Below are 21,505 nucleotides of genomic sequence, written 5' to 3' on the forward strand. Positions count from 1 at the left end.
GGCGCTGAGACAATTACAAAATTAATCGACTGAAATCTGAATAACCAATTAATAGAGTCGAAACACCAAATATCCACAGTTTGAATCCAAGTCGTACGTGAGGATCTGTTTCTGCCCTTGTAAAAGTCGCTGAAATTAAGAAAGCTAGCAATAAAAAACTAATTAATTCATCAATCTTATCCTTTGAGGTATCATGGCAGGGCCGTATCCAATCCCAGCTGACAGTGGGAGAGAGGGGGGGGGGGGGGGGGGGGGGGCCTACACCGGCTACAGGTCGACGGTCTATCACAACCATTCACCCTCACATCCCCACCAGCAACTCAGAGCCACCAATTAACCTAAGCTGCATGTCTTTGGACTGTGGGAGGAAGCTGCAGTAGCCGGAGGAAACTCATCTCTGATTTCCTTTTACTGGCAGAGACGAGCTTCCACAGTCGAACACACAAACACGACCACGTCCTCCCGCTCGAGCGCATCGTTCGCCAGGATGCCAGAATATAATTGTTTCCCGGCAGCTCTTTGATGGATGAGTCACCAAACATGTCCTGTATCATATCACGATAAGAAGAACATCAGTTTAAAGGCAGCAGCTGTTTCCCTTTCATCCCCTCTCCCTCTCCCTCCTTCTGCATCCCTCCATCCTCCCACTGCTTTCACAATGGTGAGCTAAGCCAGGGAAGATAGGGCAAATCCCTCCTCTGAGCGGAGCAGGCAGGAGAGGAAGAAACAGAGCGAGAGGCTGATGAGGAGAGAAGAGCGAGCGGAAAACACTCCTCTCTCTCATCTCTCTGTTCTGTCCCTCCATTTATCTGAATCCAACCAATCAGCTCGCGTTCCTCTGTAAACCACAAGCTTCCTGTGATATCCATGTATGTGTGTGTGTGTGTGTGTGATGACATCATCCCCACACCAACCTGTGGCCGTGATGTCAGAGAAGATCTCTGCTTCCTAAGCTCCTTGCTTCGCTCTCGTCTTGATTCCTCACTTGCTTGTCTCCTTCTCTACGTGATTTACATTTTAACATGGCTGTTGTTGCTGTTAGTGGAGAGACACAGGGGCATTCAACTCAGATAACATGTAAAATGATGAACAGTATTCACAAATCAGCTTTTTCACTTTCTTTCTGAAAAGAATATCATAACCACCCTCACTCCTACATATCAAATAATTATTTTGATTTGCCATTTATTAAAATATGCTCATAAATTCCATCACAACTGGTTAAATGTCATTTTTGACAAGGTAATGGGGATCCTGGAAATCAAAAAATTATTTGTTTTCGTTGTGAAATATGTGACTTCCATAATTTATTTTTCATGTCAATAATTCCAAAATAGTTTCATTCTAAATGTCAGTGTAGTCTACTTGCTTAATATGAATAGATTATGTTTCATATAGTTCCAAACGAAAATAAACACAACTGTTAATTTACACCAGGGATCTCCAATGGCAGGTCCGCGACCTCAAGGGGGGGTCCTCAGAGGAACTGACATGCACTATCCTGGGGGGTATCCATAAAGGTGAACTAATGATCTATGTTTTATTGTATTTTATAAGATTTCATTATATTTTTACAAGGCATGTATAGTATCGGGGGTCTGTGCTCAGTCCTTCCATCAGCAGATGGGCCCTTGACCTTAAAACTGTTAAAGTGTTTAAGACCCCTCGTCTATAGGCTACAATCAAATATTACTGGACTGAATATCAGTCAAGCAGAAAACTAAACTTTAGCAATGACCCCAAGTGTGTCACAACCTCCAGGACTGACTTCACCCTGCACAACAACTCACCAACACAAAGTAACATCACGCGTGGTGCTTTATCGCCCTCTAGAGGAGGATTTAGGCAGTGCACTAACAGACATGAAGTCTGCATTCAATTTAGCTCCTGACCAGCTGTAAATGTAATGGATTTTGTAGCTTCATGAATATTATGATTAAAAACCATGTGAATCTTCCACAGTCGATGGTCGAAAGCCGCTTAGAAGCAACTCCAGGGGGAAACAAGGAAGAGCATCAACATTAATAAGTGAATCTATCACATCTCCAACAGAGCTGGTAAAGTGAAAGTGATTATTTAATGTGTAGCAGGTGTAAAATGTCGTTTTCTCCCCCCCCCCCCCCCCCTTGTCTGTGGGACCCTGAGCTCCAACAGGTGCACGGCCCTGAGCGCTGACACCACATGTTGCCTTCACGTATCGGTCGAAACTTCGTACTTTTGGCACCTTGAATTCTACTAGTTTCAGTTTCAGTATTATAAACATGTTAGTTTCCACGTTGCGTTTATAAACCCACCTTCACATATAAACCAATTCTCACATGTAAATATGTATGTAGGTATTTTTGTAATATATATATTTTCCAGTTATCAGTAAGCTAGTTTTGAGTTCAATCCTTGCTTCTGTTTCTATTGGAGGACGAGTAAAGTTATGTTATACTCTGCATTTGACAGTAACGAATCTTAAAATAAATTAAATGGATAAAATCTGTATGGCTAAAAACAGCTTGAAGCAGCTTTGTAAAAAATATGATAATCTGACAAACCGTTTATTGTTTCTATTCACAATGATTTTTGGGTGTTTTTATTATTATTATTATTATTATTATTATTATTATTATCATTAGTATGTGTGCAGTAGTGCAATGGATGTCATATACTATATTGATATTATCTTTATTATCTTTTATTTGGAGTCAGTGAAAGTTGGATGCTGCAGTGTGCGGGCGGACGTGAACGCAGCACTTGCCGGTGCGCACTGTGCTGACGAGCCGTCCCCGGTGGAAACAGCTGGTGGTTTCTGTCACTTCTCTCCGGGCTGTGAGCTGCGTTAGCGGCGAGGGGGGGGAAACAAAACCCGAGTAACGGCCAGACCGCTTCGCCTCGAGTCCGCGCCGCCGCTCCGGCGCAAACCGGTAGCTGTCATCCCGGGGAACACTTGTTAATCACGGGCTTGGATCGCAGCGGTGACGCCCGGACGCGGCTAACGGCAGCTAGCTAACTTTTACCTAAACTCGAACCAGCTGCGGGAGTTCTCCCCTCGCGGTTTATCAGGAGATAAAAGTGGTTTCATCTGTTTACTTGTTCTCTCTCGGTGTCATCATGACTCATGTTCATTACAAGTTCTCCTCCAAACTCAGCTACGACACGGCGGTGTTCGACGGGCCGCACATCACGCTCCGGGACCTGAAGAAGCAGATCATGGCCCGGGAGAGGCTGCGGTCCGGGGACTGCGACCTGCAGATCACCAACGCGCAGAGCAAGCAAGGTAACACAACATCTGTGTGTGTGTGTGTGTGTGTGTGTGTTAGGTTGAACTTTGGTAAGACAGAGAAACACGTGGTCCAAATTTTGACAGCTGGCTGTGGAGGGGGGTACTGCGTCATCTCATTCAGTGTGATGGGGGGGGTTCAAACAAGTTAAACCCGGTCAAAAGCCTCAAATGAATGGGGCCACATTCCTGCTGCGTTCACTCTTCATTGTGTGTGTCTGTGTGTGTGTTTGTGTGTGTGTGTGTTTGTGTGTGTCAGGCATGCAAAGAGCCCAGGAGAGATGTGGGGAGGAGGGGGGGGGGGGGGGGGGTAAAAATAGAAAATGTAAAGTGGGAGCACGAGCACAAGTTTAAAGTACACACACACACACACACAATAATCCATAGAGGAAAACACCCTTCACTGTCATGAAAGTAAAATAGAAGAGTAGAGCCCAACTCTCCTGAAATTAAAGAGTCATACTACTAATAGTTATGCATGTAGCACCTTTCAAAACACAATTAAAATATTAATAATTTAAGGCAAACAATAGGAAAACGTTTTAAAGCAATTGGAAGATCACGCAGCATTAGAGCACAAATAGGAATAAAATAAAATGTTAAACAGTAGAAAGAAGTGAGCCTAAAACATCATGAAAGGAATAAAATAGTAGATGTGATCAGATATATGACAGAGCACAGCTGTACAAATGTTTCTTTAAGAGAGATTTAAAAGATGATAAAGACTCGGAGCCCTGATTGAAAATGCCCAGTCACCCTTTGTCCTCAGCTGTGGGACTGTGGAATGACGAGTTGGGCTGAAAGCAGAGGAACTCAGGCCATGACCGGGCAAATAAGTCCAGAAAGGTTCATGAAAGTCAACAATAAAATCTTTAATAAAACCACACAAGCAAACATAATCACACAATAATGATAACCATCGTCTCAGAGTGTGTGTCAATATCCTGCAGATAAGCTCTGCAACCTCATAGTTCTGAGTAATGTGCCCAATAACACACCCACAGTGTGTGAACAAATACAGATGCACACACACAACCCCTGGAGAATAAGGGTCTGCAGACACACACAATCTGTGTCGAAGGGCGAAACACCAACCAAGACAAGTAGGGTCATTCGGCCAAAAATGTGTCTATGGATAATTACCACGATAAATCTTGAATATGAACGTTATATACGATATATTTGCACCAGATTTCTCCTATATTGCTATTGATTACAACTATATTGTGATAATGTTGATATGGTGTTATTTCCTAGCCCTACAGCAGAGGGTCACACATTGTAGGACGGGTTAAAAGAGTCACAGCCTCCAGGTTGGTGTCATCAGGTGTGAGTCAGTGCTGCATCAGGCCCCACTGCAGGGAGTCGGTACTGTTGGTTCACAGCTGCTGATTCATAGTGAATCTGCATCGTCATATTGAACCAGACAGTAAACATGAATATGAAGTCTTAATTCTATAGACTTAAGACGGGAATCTACACGTTCAGGAAATGTATTCGTGAGCAGTGAAATTAATGTGTTTGAGTTGGCAGGTCTGCACGGTAGAATTTGCAGGATTATAATCGATTCAGCCGGAGCTAAAACAATTATTTGATGAGTCAATAATCCCTTTTTCAGCCAAACACCTGAGAGGCCTGAACATTCGCTGGTTTCCTAAGCTGCATGAAATAGTTCACGGAATATTATTTTGGGGTTTTGTTCAGTCGAAAGAAGATTATGATCAATAAAGATTAGAATTATGAGATCATTATTTTTCTTTTATGTCAGCTAATCCTTGGACTTTCATCACAATCTCTCCCGCTCAGAGTACACTGACGATGAGGGTCTCATCCCCAAAGGCGCCTCCGTCATTGTGAGGAGGATCCCCATCATCGGAGGAAAGTCCGGCTCGAGCAACAAGACCCACCACAAGTAAGTGTTCCCTGGGGCCTGACTCGTACTGTAGATGAATAGTATGTGTTTTTAAGTTGAAGGCTTGATTCACTGATGTTGCTTTCTGTCACGTGCTAAACTCAAGACATTATTTTGTACAGTGGAATTTATACATCATGTCCTGCCACCGGCTCTTCCAAGGTTCCACCACTTGAAACAGTCTCCTGCTGCGTTTTTCAAATGTGAAAGACAAATGTTTAGATCCGATTTTCTGCAGACGTTCCAGAGTTCATGTCACCACAGTGCGGAGGTTCATGGATATAATAAAGGAAGGGGCAGACTTGTTTACTGGGAGTGTTTTGAGCATCATTGTGTATTTGCAGTTGGAGGATTGTGTTTTTTCCCCCCCCAGTCTTTCCACATCAGGCTGAATCCACACAGTGGCCTGTTTCAGTTAATAGACAACAGTTGATTAAACAGGGTTCTTCTGTAACATTTCCATTATGAATAAAACATGAATTATGCTTGGGGGAGGGGGGGGGGACATTTTTACTCCACCGTGATGTACACAAGGATTAGCCAGAGTCTGGATTAGCCTGGAGAGCCAGCAGGGATGTGGGTTTTACTCATCGGAAGAAGGAAAAGACCTCGCTGAAACAGGCTGGTGGTCATGTGATTAGCCCCGTCAGCTCCATGCACACAAGAGGAATGAGGAGTGTAGCACTGCCTGAAAGATTTAATGCTGCAAACCAACTCTCCACCTGCACAGGCAGCCTGACAGTCAGTGTACGTCCAAGGAACCCTTTACTATGAGCTGTTTAAAAGGCTTTTACATTCACACTTAAATGAACTAGTTTAAAGAATGGGGTCCGTTTAAATCAAAACCTGATTCTCTAAAGATGGAATTCACATTTGTGTTTTACACTTTGTGTGTTGTTACTTTTACTTTCCTTTATACTAAACTGCTGACTGTGGTTAACACCGATTTCTTCTTGTGTTTCAGAGACCGTTCAGTCACCCAGCTCCAACACGCCTATGAAGTCGTCAAAGCAGTACGTAACCAAACTAAATCCCACTCAACACATTCACAGCACGGCTCAGCACATATATGGTTAATAAGGCAGAGTAACTGTGCTTGAAAATCTGTCGAATCTGCATCTTGCTGTTGCCAAACCTAAAAAATAAAGACCTTTTTAAAATCTCTTTATTCTCTATTATAGTTTCATTTGCAAAGGGGAATTCGGTGCCTCTCAGCACTTGATTTATAGTAAACTGCTCCTCTGATAAGTCACATTTAATAGGGACACTTAATAATAGCTTTAAGAGTAGTATCTGCATTTATCTGCAGTGTGGCAAAGGAACAACCTCCATATATTCTCCGTAACAATGGCTCTCAGCTGTTAATTTAACAAGCTGCTGAGTCCCCAGTTAAGATCCTTCAGTATCTGTGCGTGGGTGGTGGGAGCTGCTCGGGAGGGTCGAGCTTTATCGTGCAGGGCCAGCTATTCACAGCTGATAAACCCAACTGCTGTTTTATGATGGCGATGGTCTCCACTCGCTGTCATCAACCATGAGCGGCTGTGACCTGCTCACTTATCTTTCGTTAAACTATTGGAGAAGGATTCTTATCCCCAAGATGCATTTAAGTACCAGGTATGAACAAGGCCTCTGAGTAAACAATCTCTGCTGCAGTTTGAATTAGTGTTATCACTGACCTGACCTTATTCTCTCTCTAGTTTCTCAGTAGGAGAAGTCTCTGCCGTTCTTCTTAGCACTTTGAGTCTGTTGGACAACTCAAACTTTTTGTGTGTGTGTCTGCTCTTTTATATATTTTTCCCCCACAATAAAGTCGTTTGTATGAATCTGTCTTTTGTATTGATTATGTGTTTGACTTGACTGGACAGAAATGTCACTTTTACACATCCACAGTTTATATTTCACCTCAGATAACAAAGGTTCAAATCTTGGTTTCACATTTACCATTTGCAGGGGATACAATCCAAACAGAGATATAATAATGAATAAAAAATACAATATGTAGACAAAACAGGCACACGTGTCCTGATCTGCCCTAATTCTTTCTGACTGAACTTTCATATCCTCGTACAAGAAGTGTGTGAAGATCAGCAAACAACCTGAATAAGTCTCTTACAATGTGATTGGGGATTAACCATGGATTTGATGGTCTTAATCTAATTTAGTTAAGAATGCATTTCCTTAATGACTGCTGATCCACAATATAGCACAATCCTATGCCACCGCTGGCTGATGTTAATATCCTAGAGCTGATACATTGGAAGGACAGAAGTTACTTAAAAGATATTAGGAAGAATTTTAATATTTTACTTGACATATTGTCCTTATGTACTTTGTATATATGTAACCTAGGATAACTCATGAGTAGCACAGCCTTCGTGTGCACTGGCAATATTTTTGAGAGTCACCTCATGTGTTATTTGTTTGGAAAAAAACAATGAAACAAGACCAAAGCTTTGAGCTACATGTCGGCCATGATAACATGCTCCCCATGACGCTGCAATGTCCAGTTGGATGATTTGTATTTATCTGCTATAAGCTTTGTATTTGTTTTTCTTTGTATTTACTATATATTACACAAAGAAGTGAATTAAGAGGAGGCAGTGTGTTTATACACCTTTTAGTATGTTGTGTATGACTGAGCAAAATGATGTCTCACAGATTGTCACAGCAGGAAAGTCCCAGATTAGATGTTTTTTTGTTAGGAGTCTCCATCCGGCACATCACCTACTCATCACCTAGTCCATTGTAGGTGATGAGGTCAAAGACGTTTACAGAAAAACACACCTGACAGGTAAAAAAAACTCCCAGGAAGCGTTACCTTGTGGGCTTCGTTATTCAATTGAGAAAGGAGTTGGCTGGAGATGCTGAGGCACCATGGGGGAAAAACTGTGGTGACATTTATAATTACTGCTGGCTGCTCTTGAACATTTTATCCGAGAAAGGATATGACTGTGAAGACTCGAAACTGAGAACTTGCTTTCATGCAAATCACCGAAAGATAGGGGTGAAAGTTTAACAGGACAAATCATCTCGATGTGGAACTTCTCTTTGACAATGCACATGAACAGAGAGTTCATCCTTTGCCAGAGTCGTGTGACCTCGAGGCTTCATTGGTGAAACTGATTTTGTTTAATTCTAACAGATGGACGCCCAGGCTTCCTCCAGCACCTTGCACCTTTTCTCCAAGGTATTCCTTTTCTCTCTCTTGTTTAATAAACACTACACCTCCTGTCGTCCTTGTGTCAGCTGCCCTCATTCATTCATTCATTCACGTGTTTGCATGCAGATGACAAACCTGGCTGACGCCGATGTGTCAGAGGAGGATAAGATCAAAGTTTTGCAAAATCAGTCTGCCTACGATTCCGTGAAGTGAGTCTCCCTGTTTTCAAATCTACTCCCTCACTCATTTCTCACTCCTCCATGTGTCCATCCACCTGTTTTCTTAAATTCAATACCTCCATGTTCTGACATGTCACTGTCTCTCATCACTTTGTTCCATCTCCATCCAACTCTCCATTCACCCCCCCCCTGCATTTTCTCTCTCCATCTGTCCTCCTCTCGTTCTCTCCCGTTCCCTCTCTAGCTACAGCAAGAGGTTTGGTACAGTTCTCCCTGCAAACTACACTTGTTATCGCTGTGGAAACACTGGTCACCACATCAGGAACTGTCCCACCAGCGGGGTAAGAGCAGAGCCCGCGGAATCTCCAGGTTCTTTTGCAATCTCCAAAAAGTCTCAATCGGTTTGAATAGTGTGAAGCAGGGTTGTATTTTTCTTATCCGAAAACTGGAGTCATGTTTGTTAATAAATGTTGACTGCCGGCTTCATGTATTGCCTGGCATTAAATGTAGTTGTGTGCATACTCGACAGCAAGATAAAAGTTATGAGGCCCCACTGAGAATAAAGAAGAGCTCCGGCATCCCCCGATCCTTCATGGTCGAGGTGGACGACCCCAGCGTCAAGGGAGCCATGCTGACCAACTGTGGACGCTACGCCGTGGCTGCCATAGACGCGTGAGTCTGCACAAAAGTGTGTGTATGTGTGTGTGGGGGGGGATATTTCTAAACAATCCTATTGCCTGAATGACAAAATCTTCCCTGGCACAATTGTCAAGGCTGACCTTCATAGGAAATGTCACAGGTTCAATTCCAGCAGCCAGTGTTTGTGCTTATCAGAAACACAAACCTTATACTGCTCAAGTTTGTCTGATTTAAAGCTTCTTGTGAGCAGATAAAAAGAAAATGTCAGATTACGGTGTGTGAACTGTCTGTCTTCGTGTCTGTCTGTCTGTCTGTCTGTAGGAAGGCGTACGCCATCGGGAAGAAGGAGAAGCCTCCATTTTTTCAACAGGATAAACCAAAGTCAGAAGTCGAGGAAGATCCTATCCCTGAGGAACTCCTCTGTCTGATCTGTCACGATCTGCTGAGCGACGCTGTGGTTATACCCTGCTGTGGAAACAGCTACTGTGACGACTGTGAGCAACTGCTATGCACACATACACACACATACACACACACACATACACACAGACACACAAGAAAAAAGGGTATAGGTGTGTTACTGCATTTTAATAATCTCAATGTTTAAATAGATGTTTTAACAAATAGATTTAATTATATAGGATTTATATTTCATGATGACTGGCTCAAGGCCATGACAATAAGACGGAGCGGGTGTGTCACAATTCCAACGGTCTTTCTCTCTCTCTCTCTCTCTCTCTCTCTCTCTCTCAGGTATTCGCACCACGCTGCTGGATTCAGAGGAACACGTCTGCCCCACTTGTAGCCAATCAGACGTCTCCCCTGATACCCTGATCGCCAATAAATTTCTCCGACAGGTGAATTAATCGATAAATATGAAATATGAATTGACGTTAGAGGAAAACTCCAACAATTGAATTAGTTAACAGGGATTTGTATAAATGATTAACTGTTCATTTGATCATTTTGAATTTAATGCGACAGGAATGAGTTGACTGTCTCTTTCTCCCCCAAACAGGCTGTTAACAATTTCAAGAAAGAGCGAGGCCAAAGTAAAAGTCTGCCAGTAAAAGGTGGCACCTCCCAGTCCCAAAATCCAACCCCAACGCCGAGCCCTGCCCGCTCACCACCACCCCCTCCCCCAGTGCAGAGCCAGCCTCAGCTGCCTCAGGAGCCGATGTGCAGCGAGCAGGTAAATCTCTTAATGATGTGTTTCATCTGGGAGGCAGAGATGAAAATAGTCCTGTGTCTGCGTGACTCAGGAGCAAGAGGAGCAATTAGTGTTTTCATTGTCGCATGTTTCCCAGTTCCCAGGTTTATTAAACCTGACAGAAAAAAAACTGTATGAATGTGTACTCTATGTTGTGATTTATATTGTCACGTGTGGAGATTCTGTAGAGTTGTTTTATTATTATGTTATACTCTCTTTGCTTTAATCTCTTGTCCTCCTCCCTCTTCAGGACTCTCCCCTGCACTGCCCAGAGGTCGAAGACACACCGCCACTTTCTGAAAATCCTCCTGCTGCAACAGGCCCCACGTCTCCTTGCAACAAGCTTAGCACCTCCCTTCAGACTGAGCTAAGCTGCTTGAAGACACCCGACAGGTATTTTGACACAGAAACACACGCATGATGACAAATTACACTCATATCCAGAGACGATTTAAAAACTCCTCAAGCAGAATTAGGTAAAAAAAAACTCATAATTTAGGTAAATATCATAAGTAAAGAAACCTGTTTGACAACACTGGAAAGAAGAAACTAGAAGCCACAGATTGTTATCTTCTTAAAGAAATCCACAGAAGTAACACTTGGTGCCGTCTCCCATATATATCCAATATGGCTTATAATATATGTGCTGTTCATCCAGGGAGGCTGAAGGAGAGACACAGGATGACTCAGCTGCTGCTGCTGCTGCCACCACTCCTCCTCCTGTGCTGCTGTCCGACAAAGATCCCGCTGCTGCTCCATCACCATTGGTGAGGACAAACAAACAGTAATCAAAGATCTCCTGGTTTGATCCAGAGAGTTCGTCGATCTCAAGTCATGCATCGTAAAATCTTATCTCTGAGAAGTCGATACATTTTCGCTGTGAAGAAAAGAATCTCTGTATGAAACCTGTGGTGTTTGTGTCTGTTCAGGTTGAACACACAACTGTGGCAGAGCCGCCTCCGACGGTCACTGTGGAACTACAGCAGTCCCCCTTAGGTGAGTGACTCAAGCTGCTGAACCCTGAATCCCCCTCCTGAACGTATCAGGAGGGGCTGTATGTGTGTATGTCTGGAGGTTCCCCCGACAAACTCCCTCCTACACACTGAAGATACTGTCAGAGTCGGGCCATGTGAGATTACAGCAGAAGGTCCATAGGATTCACTGCAAGCAGATTGAAGACGTTTCTAAAATGCAACAGACAACAAACAAACAAAATGCATACAAAGATCTGAAGAAAAAAGATGTAAACTTGGAAAAACAACGAGATGTTAGAGCTTTTATTGATAAGGGCTAATACCAGTGATGATTTCCAGAGTTTATAAGTTATGTCCGGCCTCCTGCTGCTCTATCGAGACGCCATCAGTCACCTGGACACTCCAGAGGTTTCCCTGTTTCTATGAACCAGACAATCTCCTACTGTCTTCTTCTCATGCGAAAGACGAATGTCTTGACCCAATTGTCGTCAGCATTTCTTATTATTTTGTCTTTTTAATTCAAAGACAAAGTGTGGATGACTTATTGCAGTAACATCTCAACACAAAAACATTTTTCTCTGAATCCAAAGGTCCAGGGCCAAGACACCCACCGCCCTCATCCTGCTGGAGCGGGTTAGTAAACTGTGTTTGCATGCTGAGTTGTGTTTGTGACTCTACCCATTGTCTCAGGGTTGATCTATTCTCCCTCTACCTTCCCCACAGAGCCTTCCCCCCGTCAGGTTGTCCCCCTGGAGGCTGGTCTGAATCCCAGCAGCTTACGTCTTCCCCCTGCTCTGCTTACACAGTGCCTCCACCACCTCCTCTCTTTCCCTCCCCCCTTTTTCACACGTACCTCTCAGCTCACCAGTCTCACACCAGTTACCCTCCTGGCTACCCTCCACCTGCCACGCCCATCTGGACACTCCCGTGCCCCCAGGGTGCCCCGCTCCCCTCCCTCTGCTCCTCTACCTCCACCATCCCCGCCCTCGTCCCCAAGGAGTGGTACAGGCGTCAGACAGAGAAGAAGGAAAGGTATACCAAGAAATCAACCTACAAAAAACTCATATCCCCTAAGGAGTATCTAAACATCTGAAATCATGTGACCTGTTTAATTGTCAGTTGTCCCTTTTTAAATAGTTTCAATTCCAGCTGATAAAGGACATTTTTAAGTGAACAAATTCAAACATGCAGGTTGATTTTTTTTTTAAAGAAATCTATAGACAGTGTGTTTACTTTCATTTAGAAACATCAACAACTTAAATATGTCCATCGAATGTAAAGGACAATTTACTGATAAATATCTGATATAAAACTGATTTATAAAAAGTTGTACCTCTACTCTTTCTTTTGCCTCTCAGGTCTCCTCACAGAGGATCTACCCACAGACACTCCTCCTCTCGCTCTCAGTCAAAGTCGTCTAAGTCCAAATCGTCTCGCTCCTACTCTTCAAGCAAGTCCAGGTCCCGCTCACGATCCAGATCCCAAGGCAGATCAAGGTATTTTGTTCCCTTTCAAGATTCAAATAGGATTTAACTTATTTGTGTTACCTTTTTGGTTTGAACACCCAAAAAGAACAGGGGTTGTCTTTTCCAGATGGGATTTTGAAATGAGATGAACTGAAACAATATATTATTTGAGATGATTTGAATCTAATCTTGTTGGTTTATTTCATTTTCCAGACCCCGCTCACCTTACTCCCGTCACAGAGATCTCCACACCCGCTCTACTCCCTCGTACAGCTACGGCTACAGACGCTCTCCTACACCGTCCTCGTCATCTTCCCCTCATGTTGGTCACCACTCCAGGTCCAAGTCACCGTCAGATCACCGGAAAAACCGCCACCACAGCCGCCACCACCACACCAAGAAGTCTGCTTCGAGCAGCTACGGCTCCGCGAGGCGAGGAGAACGCTCCGGGAGGGAAGATGGAGGCTTCGGGGCGAGTTTGACCACTTCCCACTACGCTCATCATTCAAGTCAAAGGAGCGGCCTGGAGCTGGAAACAGAGCGCTACCTACAGTGGAAGAAAGAGTACAAAGAGTGGTGCGAGAAATACTTCAACAGCTACGTCGGCCCCTTCCACCAGCTGCCTCTCCCCTTCATCAATCTTCCTCCTCCTCCTCAGTGGGAAGGAAGCAAATCATACTCACCCGCCAACTTGGACTCTCGCTACAGACAAGCAGCCAGGACGCACGGCCGCTCCCCTCCATCACAGTCATCCAGTGACAGCCGCTCCCCTCTGTCTCGTTCTTCAAGTGACAGTCGCTCCACTGCGTCTCAGTCATCCAGCGACAGTCGCTCCCCTCCGTCTCACACGTCCAACAACAGCCGCTCGCCTCCCTCTCAGTCGTCCAGCGATAGTCGCTCCACGCCATCCGAGGACGGGGCCGAGCTGAAGGCATGTACACAGCAGAAGGTCGACCTACTGCCGATCACTTTTACACAGGGCAGTAAGGAGGTGGAACTGCAAGAAACAAGTAAGGACGACAAGAAGGTGATCATTAGAGATGTGGAGGACCTCAGCCCCATAAAGTGTAAGCAAAAGAAGACACAAAAACACGGCGAAGGAAGAGGAGAGGAGTCGTCATCCCCTGCAGCTGCAGATTCAACCGACAACAACAGAAAGGATGAGAGGGGGCACGACCCTGAACCACATGCCTGCAAAGATGGCACCTCAGTGAAGGATGAAGCAACCTTTCAATCCACTTTGAAACCAGATCAATCTTTGGATAAAGATTGTGTAAGAAGCAGAGACAAGGGGGATTTAGAAGAAAAGAAAGGGCGGAGAAGAGGCAAGGATTCAGACTCGAGGCAAGATGTAGAGAGACGGCACAGAATGAAGTCCAGTAGAGGGGCAGATAGGGTGGAGACAGACAGATACAGACACACCGGAGGCAGAAAAGCTCCTGACTTAAGCTCAGAGAAGAACAGAAAAAGAAAAGGAGAGACACCAGAGAAAAAAGAAGCCAGCAAAGATGAATCCCCCGAACTGATTGAAGAAAAGAAGCAAAATATTGAGCAGAAAAAAGAGAGTAAGCCGTGGCCTCTTAAAGAGAAAGACATCTGGGAGGGAAGAGTAACAGTGAAGCCCCAGAAGAAAATAAGCATCAACATCAACTTTGATGTTAAAAAGAAAGAGGAGAAACCTGAAAAACAGGAGAGCACCATAGGAAAATCAGAGGATGAAATGGAGAAGACGGTTGATGGAGAGGAGAAGTTAAACAGAGGAGACACTGACGTTGAACTTGATGAAAAGAAGAAGTCAAGCAGAGAAAAGGAAGAACAAATCAAACCAGATGACGGAGAGCCGAGGCAGTTGTGGGAGAAAGCAGCCATCGGAAATGACAAGAGAGGGATGTGGGTTACCCTCGCAGCAGAGGAAGAAAATGATGGAGAAAATAAAGATGAGGACTTTGACTCATGGCATTGTGCCCCCAGAGGAGCCGAGGAGGAGGAGGAGGGTAACAATCAGATGGAGGAAGTAGATGAGAGTTGGAGCATGACTGGAAAAGAGGAGAAAGAAGAGAGAGTGAGGAGAGAGAGAGAGATTGAAGAGTTTTTCCAAATCTCTCAGAAGGAGAAGACAGAGGGAGAAAGCACATGCGAGGAAAACAGAGGAAACCTGCCTGAGGGAGTGAAGACGAGGGTGAGGAAAGAAGAAGAAGACGAGATGAAGATCACACCACAGAGGAGCAGCAACGAGAACCACCACGACGGACCTAACTCCATCAGGATGGATGACGACAGGTCAGAATGTTTCAGCTTTACTTTTAAAGCCGAATCCTGCAGCTCACTCTTAGATGTAGAGATAATGACGGTGTGTGTGTCTGTGTGTGTCTGTGTGTGTTTAACGCAGCAGCTGTGAGGATTCTCAGGAGAAGTGGGCAGTGGTTAAAGCTCTGGAGGAAAACATCCAGGACACAGCTGTCGAGGATCAGCTCGTACTCATACAGGTGCGTCCATGAGCCCAGATCACAAGGTGTGGGATCAAAGTTTCTAAAGCTGTGGGAATCATATCATGAGCAATGGGAATGGAAATGTATTTTCATTTGTATCACACAAACTCACAATCGGGTGTTAATATTGTGTCTCTAACCCTTATTACTGGTTTAGCTGCTTTGATGCATTGTTTAAGTGTGTTGCAAATCCAAAAGATTTACATATATTCATGCAGAACCCTCTCAGTGACATTTTACCTATCCGTCTCAGGTCCCTCGCTCCAAATGGGAGAAGGAAGAGTCCTGGGAGGAGGTGGAGAATGAAGGAGAGGTCAAAGCTCCAGACCCTCGGCCCGTGATTCTGCCTCCAGCGTTAGTGACACCAACCGACAGGGAGACAGTGGGAAAGGAGAGGCAGAGGTCAGTGGACACAAAGAAAGACAGGGACAGACAGAAAGGAAAGGACGAGGAGCGAGAGAGAAGTTTTGATAGGAGTATGGCTCCCTCTAGTGGTAGAGACACGAATGACGGCACCTGGTGTGCAGACAGAGAGAGGGAGAGAGGGATGGAGAGGGGGAGGGATAGACAGAAAGAGACCAAGAGATCTAAAGATAGGACAAGGGGTGAAGAAAGAGGGAGAGACAGAGGGCACAGCAGCTCTGCCTCACTCCAAAAGAAGAATCTCCCTTCCTCCAGTCATTTCTCCCAGCATTCAATGTCACAGGACACAGAGAGGAGAGGGCGTCAGCAAGGAGGCGACCATGACCACAAGAAGAGCTCCACCTCCTCGCATCCCGGCGGGAAGCACTCCAGCAGTGGAAGCAGGGATAGGAGAGCTGTGGAGATGCCTGATAAACACGCACACAAAACTCAAAGAGACACTCCACTGGACCCAAAACGTAAAGACAAACACTACCATAGTCACCGAGAATCATCAGGGAGGAGACACCAGGACAGAGCCCCAGGGACCCAACTTTCCTCAGAGTTCCCCTCAGAGTCCTCCAGCCCAAAGCCCAGAATGAGCAGCTCTGGACTAGAGCTGAAACAGGACAGAAGTAGAAATGAGAGCAAGGAAGCGAAGGAATGGACGGGAAACAAAGTGGGAAGAGAGGCCGAGGCAGAAGGAGGGAGCCTGTGGCGAGACGTGGACCAGCAAATGTCCCAGGAGATCAAGTGGGAAGACCTGGAGGAGGGAGAGAGACCCAGCAGCAGCAGCTCATCAGCGAGCCAGGACGGCAGCAAGGATGACGGGAGGAAGAGGAAACAGAAGGAGCAGCAGGTGGAGATGAGCCAAGCTTGCCCCGAGCCGCTGGAGGACTGCGAGCTGAAGAAGCACAAGAAGAAGTCGAGGAGGAGCAAGGATGGGAGGGAGGAGGAGGAGGGTGGAGGAGAGGGGGAGGACGACCAGGCCAAACGCTGCTCAGCTCTGTCATCTTGATCATCATGGATGATAATGACAATTACTTGAATTATGTTTTTCCTTCTCTGTCCAAAAAGTGCCTGTTTTTTTTTTTTTTTTACTTATTTTCCTTTTGCCAGGATACTTTTTGTGTCATCTTCAGATATTTAGTTTGAAATGCACCAGCTAAAATACAAAGCAAACAATTTGTAAAAGGAAAAGCACTTTATAACAATCAAGAAAAAAGTCTGAATGTGAATGGAAGCAAAAGTTGAAACCATTGACTGCTTGAATTAGTTTGAGTTGAAGGAGTTTTCACAGCTTTGCTCAGGTCTGCCCGCACCTACAGGAAAATCTTACTTTTACTTGAAACAGGTCCACCAGTCATTTGATTTGCCTCAAACTGGAGCACAGACGTGCACCGGAGAGGATTATTGAAAGAGTTTGTGATTAATTTAAAGGAGAGACTGTGAATATTTATGATTTGAACCTCTGTGTTGTACTTTCGTTTTTTCTTTTTAATTTTGTAAATGTTGGATCAATTAATAATCTACCAGAGGAGCGTTTAGTTTTTCCTGTTTTGAAGGAAATAAAAAAAAAGAAATCATCCATAAAACGTTGTCCTGTTTCTGTTAACATGATTTTGTCTCATATTCCTTATGAATGGATTCAGACTGTTATATAAACTGGCAGATTTAAAGTCTGACCAGTACAGTGACTCTGAAATGCCATCTGTATTTGTCTGACAGATGAAGCCATCAGTACTTTTCACCTTATGTTATACTTCCATGAAACTTTTACTTTGAAATGTTTTTTATTTATTAACTCTTTCTAAAATCCCAGGCCGATTGATTGGGTCCAAGGTCCAGTTGACCTGACCCTGAGGTCTCTGGTGTGTGGGGGGAAACCCAAACAGTATCGTGGGTGATTCAAGGGACCTTGAGTGCCCTGGAAAAAAGGGAGCTACTGTGTAAGCACAGGATTTCTACAGCTTTAAATGTAGAACAACACAGAGACAAGAACAAAATGTTATTTAGATTTACAAATAATAGTTGTAATGCCACAGAGCACACAACCACCAAGACCCGACAGTTTCCTAATGAAACCATATTCAAATTCCTAAAATCCTGAGTGATTTGATCTGCACCAAATTGCACACACTCATAGATATCACTCCCCTGAACAGGTCTGACTATTATCATTAATTACTCTCTTAGAAATCAAGGAATACATTACAGCTTATCTGAATCTGCAACAAAATCCAATGTTTAAGGTTTTTTTTCTCAGGTTGAGCTCCACCTCTCCACAAACTTTCATGGAACTCAGTTGTGTAGTTTTTGTGTAATCCTGCTAGCAAACCATCCCAGACGAAAACACAACCTCCCTGGTGGAGTTGGATATGTAACAGGTATTTGGAGTTTCTTCCTCTGAATAATCATATTGTGCCATCAAATTGAAATCTAAAATACTTTGAACGCCACTGTAAAGACGACCAGAACTTCTCTTTCAGCTGAAGTACTGACAGTGAAACAACATTCATGTCATCTCTATTGTTTTGTTTTGTATTATCACAGATGAAGAACAGTCCCTACAGGATCCTCTGCTCTTCTGTGTGTCTCTTCCTCCTCACTCTGATCCCATCTCCATTTTCTCTCCATCCAGCCTGGTTTTCAGACTCCATGTTTGCTTTCCCAGCCAACCAGCCTCCCCCCCCCCATCCCCACCCTGAAATCTCACACAGTCATGCCAGACACTGAAACATCTCCCCTCCACTCGTCACCTGTCTGCCAGGTAAGGATGTCCACACTTAATAAACATATGTTTGTCGTTTCTTTATCTCTTTACCTCCCAAAAGCCATAAAACATCAAAAACCACAAAACAAAGACGTCTCTTTTCAGGCAGGTTGGTTGCTGTTCAACTTTTCGGGGCTTTTTGTTAGTGTGGTTGTTGCGTACATGTTAGAATACACATGAAAGACGTGTTCAATATGTCTGATGTCTGTGCTGTGTGTGTGTGTCTATCTTTGTGTGTATAAATTGATGCTTGAAGTGCGTCCAAGCTTTTCTAGCTTCATTAACTCGCTACATGGACGACATGGCAGAGATCCAGCCTCTGTCTCTCTCTCTCTGTCTCTCTGTCTGTCTCTCCTCTGTGTTTTGTTGACGTGACTGCAATCGCCCGGCGCCATGCCAAGGCATGCTGGGATTGAACAGAGGAAATCTGGCAGGGTCTGCCCGACTGCTGCTTGGGTCATGGGCAGTGGAGCGCTTGGACAGTCGGACATGTCTCCTGTTTGAATCAGAGGAGGTACCAGCTCCTGTTGGTTTGTTGTGCACTTCTGCATGTCCTCCAAAATGGCCGATTAACTTCACGGGCTCCCCGGCATCCTGCCGCACCCCTGCTTCCTACGTCTGTGTGTCCTCTGTACTTTCTGTTTGCTCTGAAGCTTCTGACTGCTTTGGCACCGTTGTATCTAGAATTGTTGTCTAGCCATAAGCTTCAGTGTGTGCGTGTGTGTGTGTGTGTCTGGAAATGGAGAATGCTGCAACAGACAGACAGTCAGACAGACAGACAGAGAGACAGACAGATAGACAGACAAACTTTATCTGTATATTGTAGAAAATATCAGGAACAAACTAAGAGACAGACACAGACCGATGCAGACTGAGAAGGTAAATAGTCCGATAAATTACAAGGAAGTGCAGAAAACGACAAAAAAAGAAAGGCACATTGTAAAATATGAGACAGGCGGACAGACAGACACACAGACCAATATCCAGGCAGGCAGCAGGACAGACAGACAAGTGGACCCTGTAGCAATCAAGAGCAACATCCCTCCTGCTCTCCCTGTGTGGTGCGGATCAGAAACGAGGTACGCTTTTGTCAGATTTATCTTTCTGCCTTCTTTATTTCTCCGTCTTCACGCAATCCGCCGCACTTTGTGTCGTCCCGCGTGCTCATTTTAGCCCCTTTCTTTTAATTTTCTTTTTTTGTTTTGTCTTTCTTTCCGTCCGGGTTTCCTTCCCTCCTTTGTGCCCGTGATGTGTGCCGACGTCTCAGGGCACCGTGCCAGTGCTGCCTGATGGAGACCGAGCTGTGTGTGCTCTGCCTCTCCGTTTGTGTGTTTGTGTTGGTGTATGCAGATTTGGCTTGTTTGGTGCCGGTGGCAGCTGCAAACACTTGCTTGTGGGCATTGCATCCATGTGGTAATTAAGAAAAGGAGCCTCTGTCAATTGAGATAACTAAGACTTCATCTATAATTCAAAGGCGAGGGAATAAGTATTTAAATACATTCGAAATGTTGTAAGAGAATTAAAGACAAAAAAAGGGTTAAACATGCAATGTCCCATTAGCCACAGAGAAACCATGGTATACATGATATATACAGAATTTACTCTATCACAGTGTATTCAAGCAGAGGCTGGTTTGAAATCTCACGATGTTGGAGATGTCAAGGTCACAACAACCAGATCCACATTGTGATGCTCACAGTTTGCTGCTTTTGTTTTTGTGACATCATAACCGCTGCACTGTGCTTTAGAGGAACCGGTGAGTTGGTTTCTGAAAACAGACAAAAGCTCTCAGACGCATTATTGTGCAACGTTCTGCGTATTTAGTCATTATGTGGTTATTAGATCCAGAAAGATAGTCAGTATTGAAACATATTGGTATAAAGGATTTTCTTTTGAGAGCTATTGGTGAAGGAGTCTTTTTAATATTGCACCTTTGACAGAGCAGGTACTTACTCTTAAGTCTCTGCTAAAAACATAATTTTTTCAGAATTTACTTGGAGTTCCAGGCTTTTATTGTTCCTTTATCTCTTTTATTATTATCACCACAATTACTACTTATGTGCATCCTGTATTTTAACCTTTCTGAATAACGGTTAAATACAGTTACTTTAACAGTTTTCTTGTAGTGCAGCTCTATGTACATTTTGTGCTCTACAAATAAAGTTGTTATTATTATGATTAAGTCACATAGTGTTTCATAAACAGATAGTTATCTGATTATCAAATTAAAATAATCAAATAAAATAATCAGACAAAGCATTTGCACACATTAATAAAAACAAACTAAAAGGTCCCGGTAGGCAAAAGGAAACTTGATTACATCGAAGCTTCTTTTTGAAGGTTTCCACAGAGGTCGCACATTTTGTCAATAGGATTCCATCGTGTCTTTCTCTGGACTGAGGCTCAAGGTTGAAGTTCTTTGGGTTTAAACTCCTCATATTATGAAGTTAATTGTTAGCTGGGCTGTTTCTGGTTAAAGCAGGAAACCGGTGAACATCTGACCGATGCCAGAGGTCAAATCCAGCAAAATACTCCTGAGCTGCCAGAGAGTTCCCAATAGATTCAGAGCCTCGCTGACCTGCAGGAGGCCGCGGCTTCAATTCTGCTGTTCTGTGGATTTCCTGTCGGTAACACCGGAGAAAAGTAAATGCTTTCTTTCTGACAGTCTTGGGTTTAACAGCCTCTACTGGAACGCTGTGGTAGAACCAGTTTAATTAACTGGTTCAGTTAATGAAATGATATTAATAATGAGGAAATCGAGCCACAGTTAAATCTCTTTTTTGTCCCTGAAGTGGATTTTCATTATGCAGACAGGTCAAAATAAAACAGAATAGAGACACAGGTACTTATCCTGCAACACCCCAAAACATTCCCAAAGTAATTTGTCCGATTTTTTTTGTTTTTAAAAATGTGTGTTTCCACTGGTCAGTCAGTCTCTTCCCTCTCTCTCTGTGTCATAGACTTCCAGGAGGAAAGCTTGCTCTGAAAGATAGTGGCAGATGTTTCTCTGGCCGTGATGGAATGTGTGTGTGT

The 21,505-nt window shown here is 44.1% G+C and overlaps 2 protein-coding genes across 2 annotated transcripts in view; both read left to right on the forward strand.

Moving 5' to 3' along the window:
- The first annotated feature begins 2,830 nt into the window (after nt 1-2,830).
- rbbp6 (retinoblastoma binding protein 6) lies at nt 2,831-17,294 on the forward strand. Its single transcript, XM_053444227.1, has 18 exons — nt 2,831-3,265; nt 5,075-5,180; nt 6,145-6,193; nt 8,323-8,367; nt 8,467-8,549; nt 8,764-8,860; nt 9,049-9,191; nt 9,480-9,652; nt 9,912-10,015; nt 10,177-10,350; nt 10,619-10,761; nt 11,027-11,135; nt 11,298-11,364; nt 11,912-12,374; nt 12,701-12,838; nt 13,022-15,088; nt 15,198-15,294; nt 15,551-17,294. Exons 1-18 carry the CDS (start codon nt 3,100-3,102, stop codon nt 16,715-16,717), a joined length of 5,391 nt encoding a protein of 1,796 aa, XP_053300202.1. The 5' UTR covers nt 2,831-3,099; the 3' UTR covers nt 16,718-17,294.
- Nucleotides 17,295-19,144: 1,850 nt separating this feature from the next.
- Nucleotides 19,145-21,505, forward strand: part of LOC128459057 (trinucleotide repeat-containing gene 6A protein) — a 46,360-nt gene continuing 43,999 nt past the window's right edge. The window contains exon 1 of the mRNA XM_053444160.1: nt 19,145-19,551. The gene's annotated coding sequence lies outside the window, so the exon portion shown is untranslated. The remainder of the gene's footprint in view (nt 19,552-21,505) is intronic.

The sequence above is a fragment of the Pleuronectes platessa genome, chromosome 16 (assembly GCF_947347685.1).
Source record: "Pleuronectes platessa chromosome 16, fPlePla1.1, whole genome shotgun sequence".
Lineage (NCBI taxonomy): Eukaryota > Metazoa > Chordata > Actinopteri > Pleuronectiformes > Pleuronectidae > Pleuronectes > Pleuronectes platessa.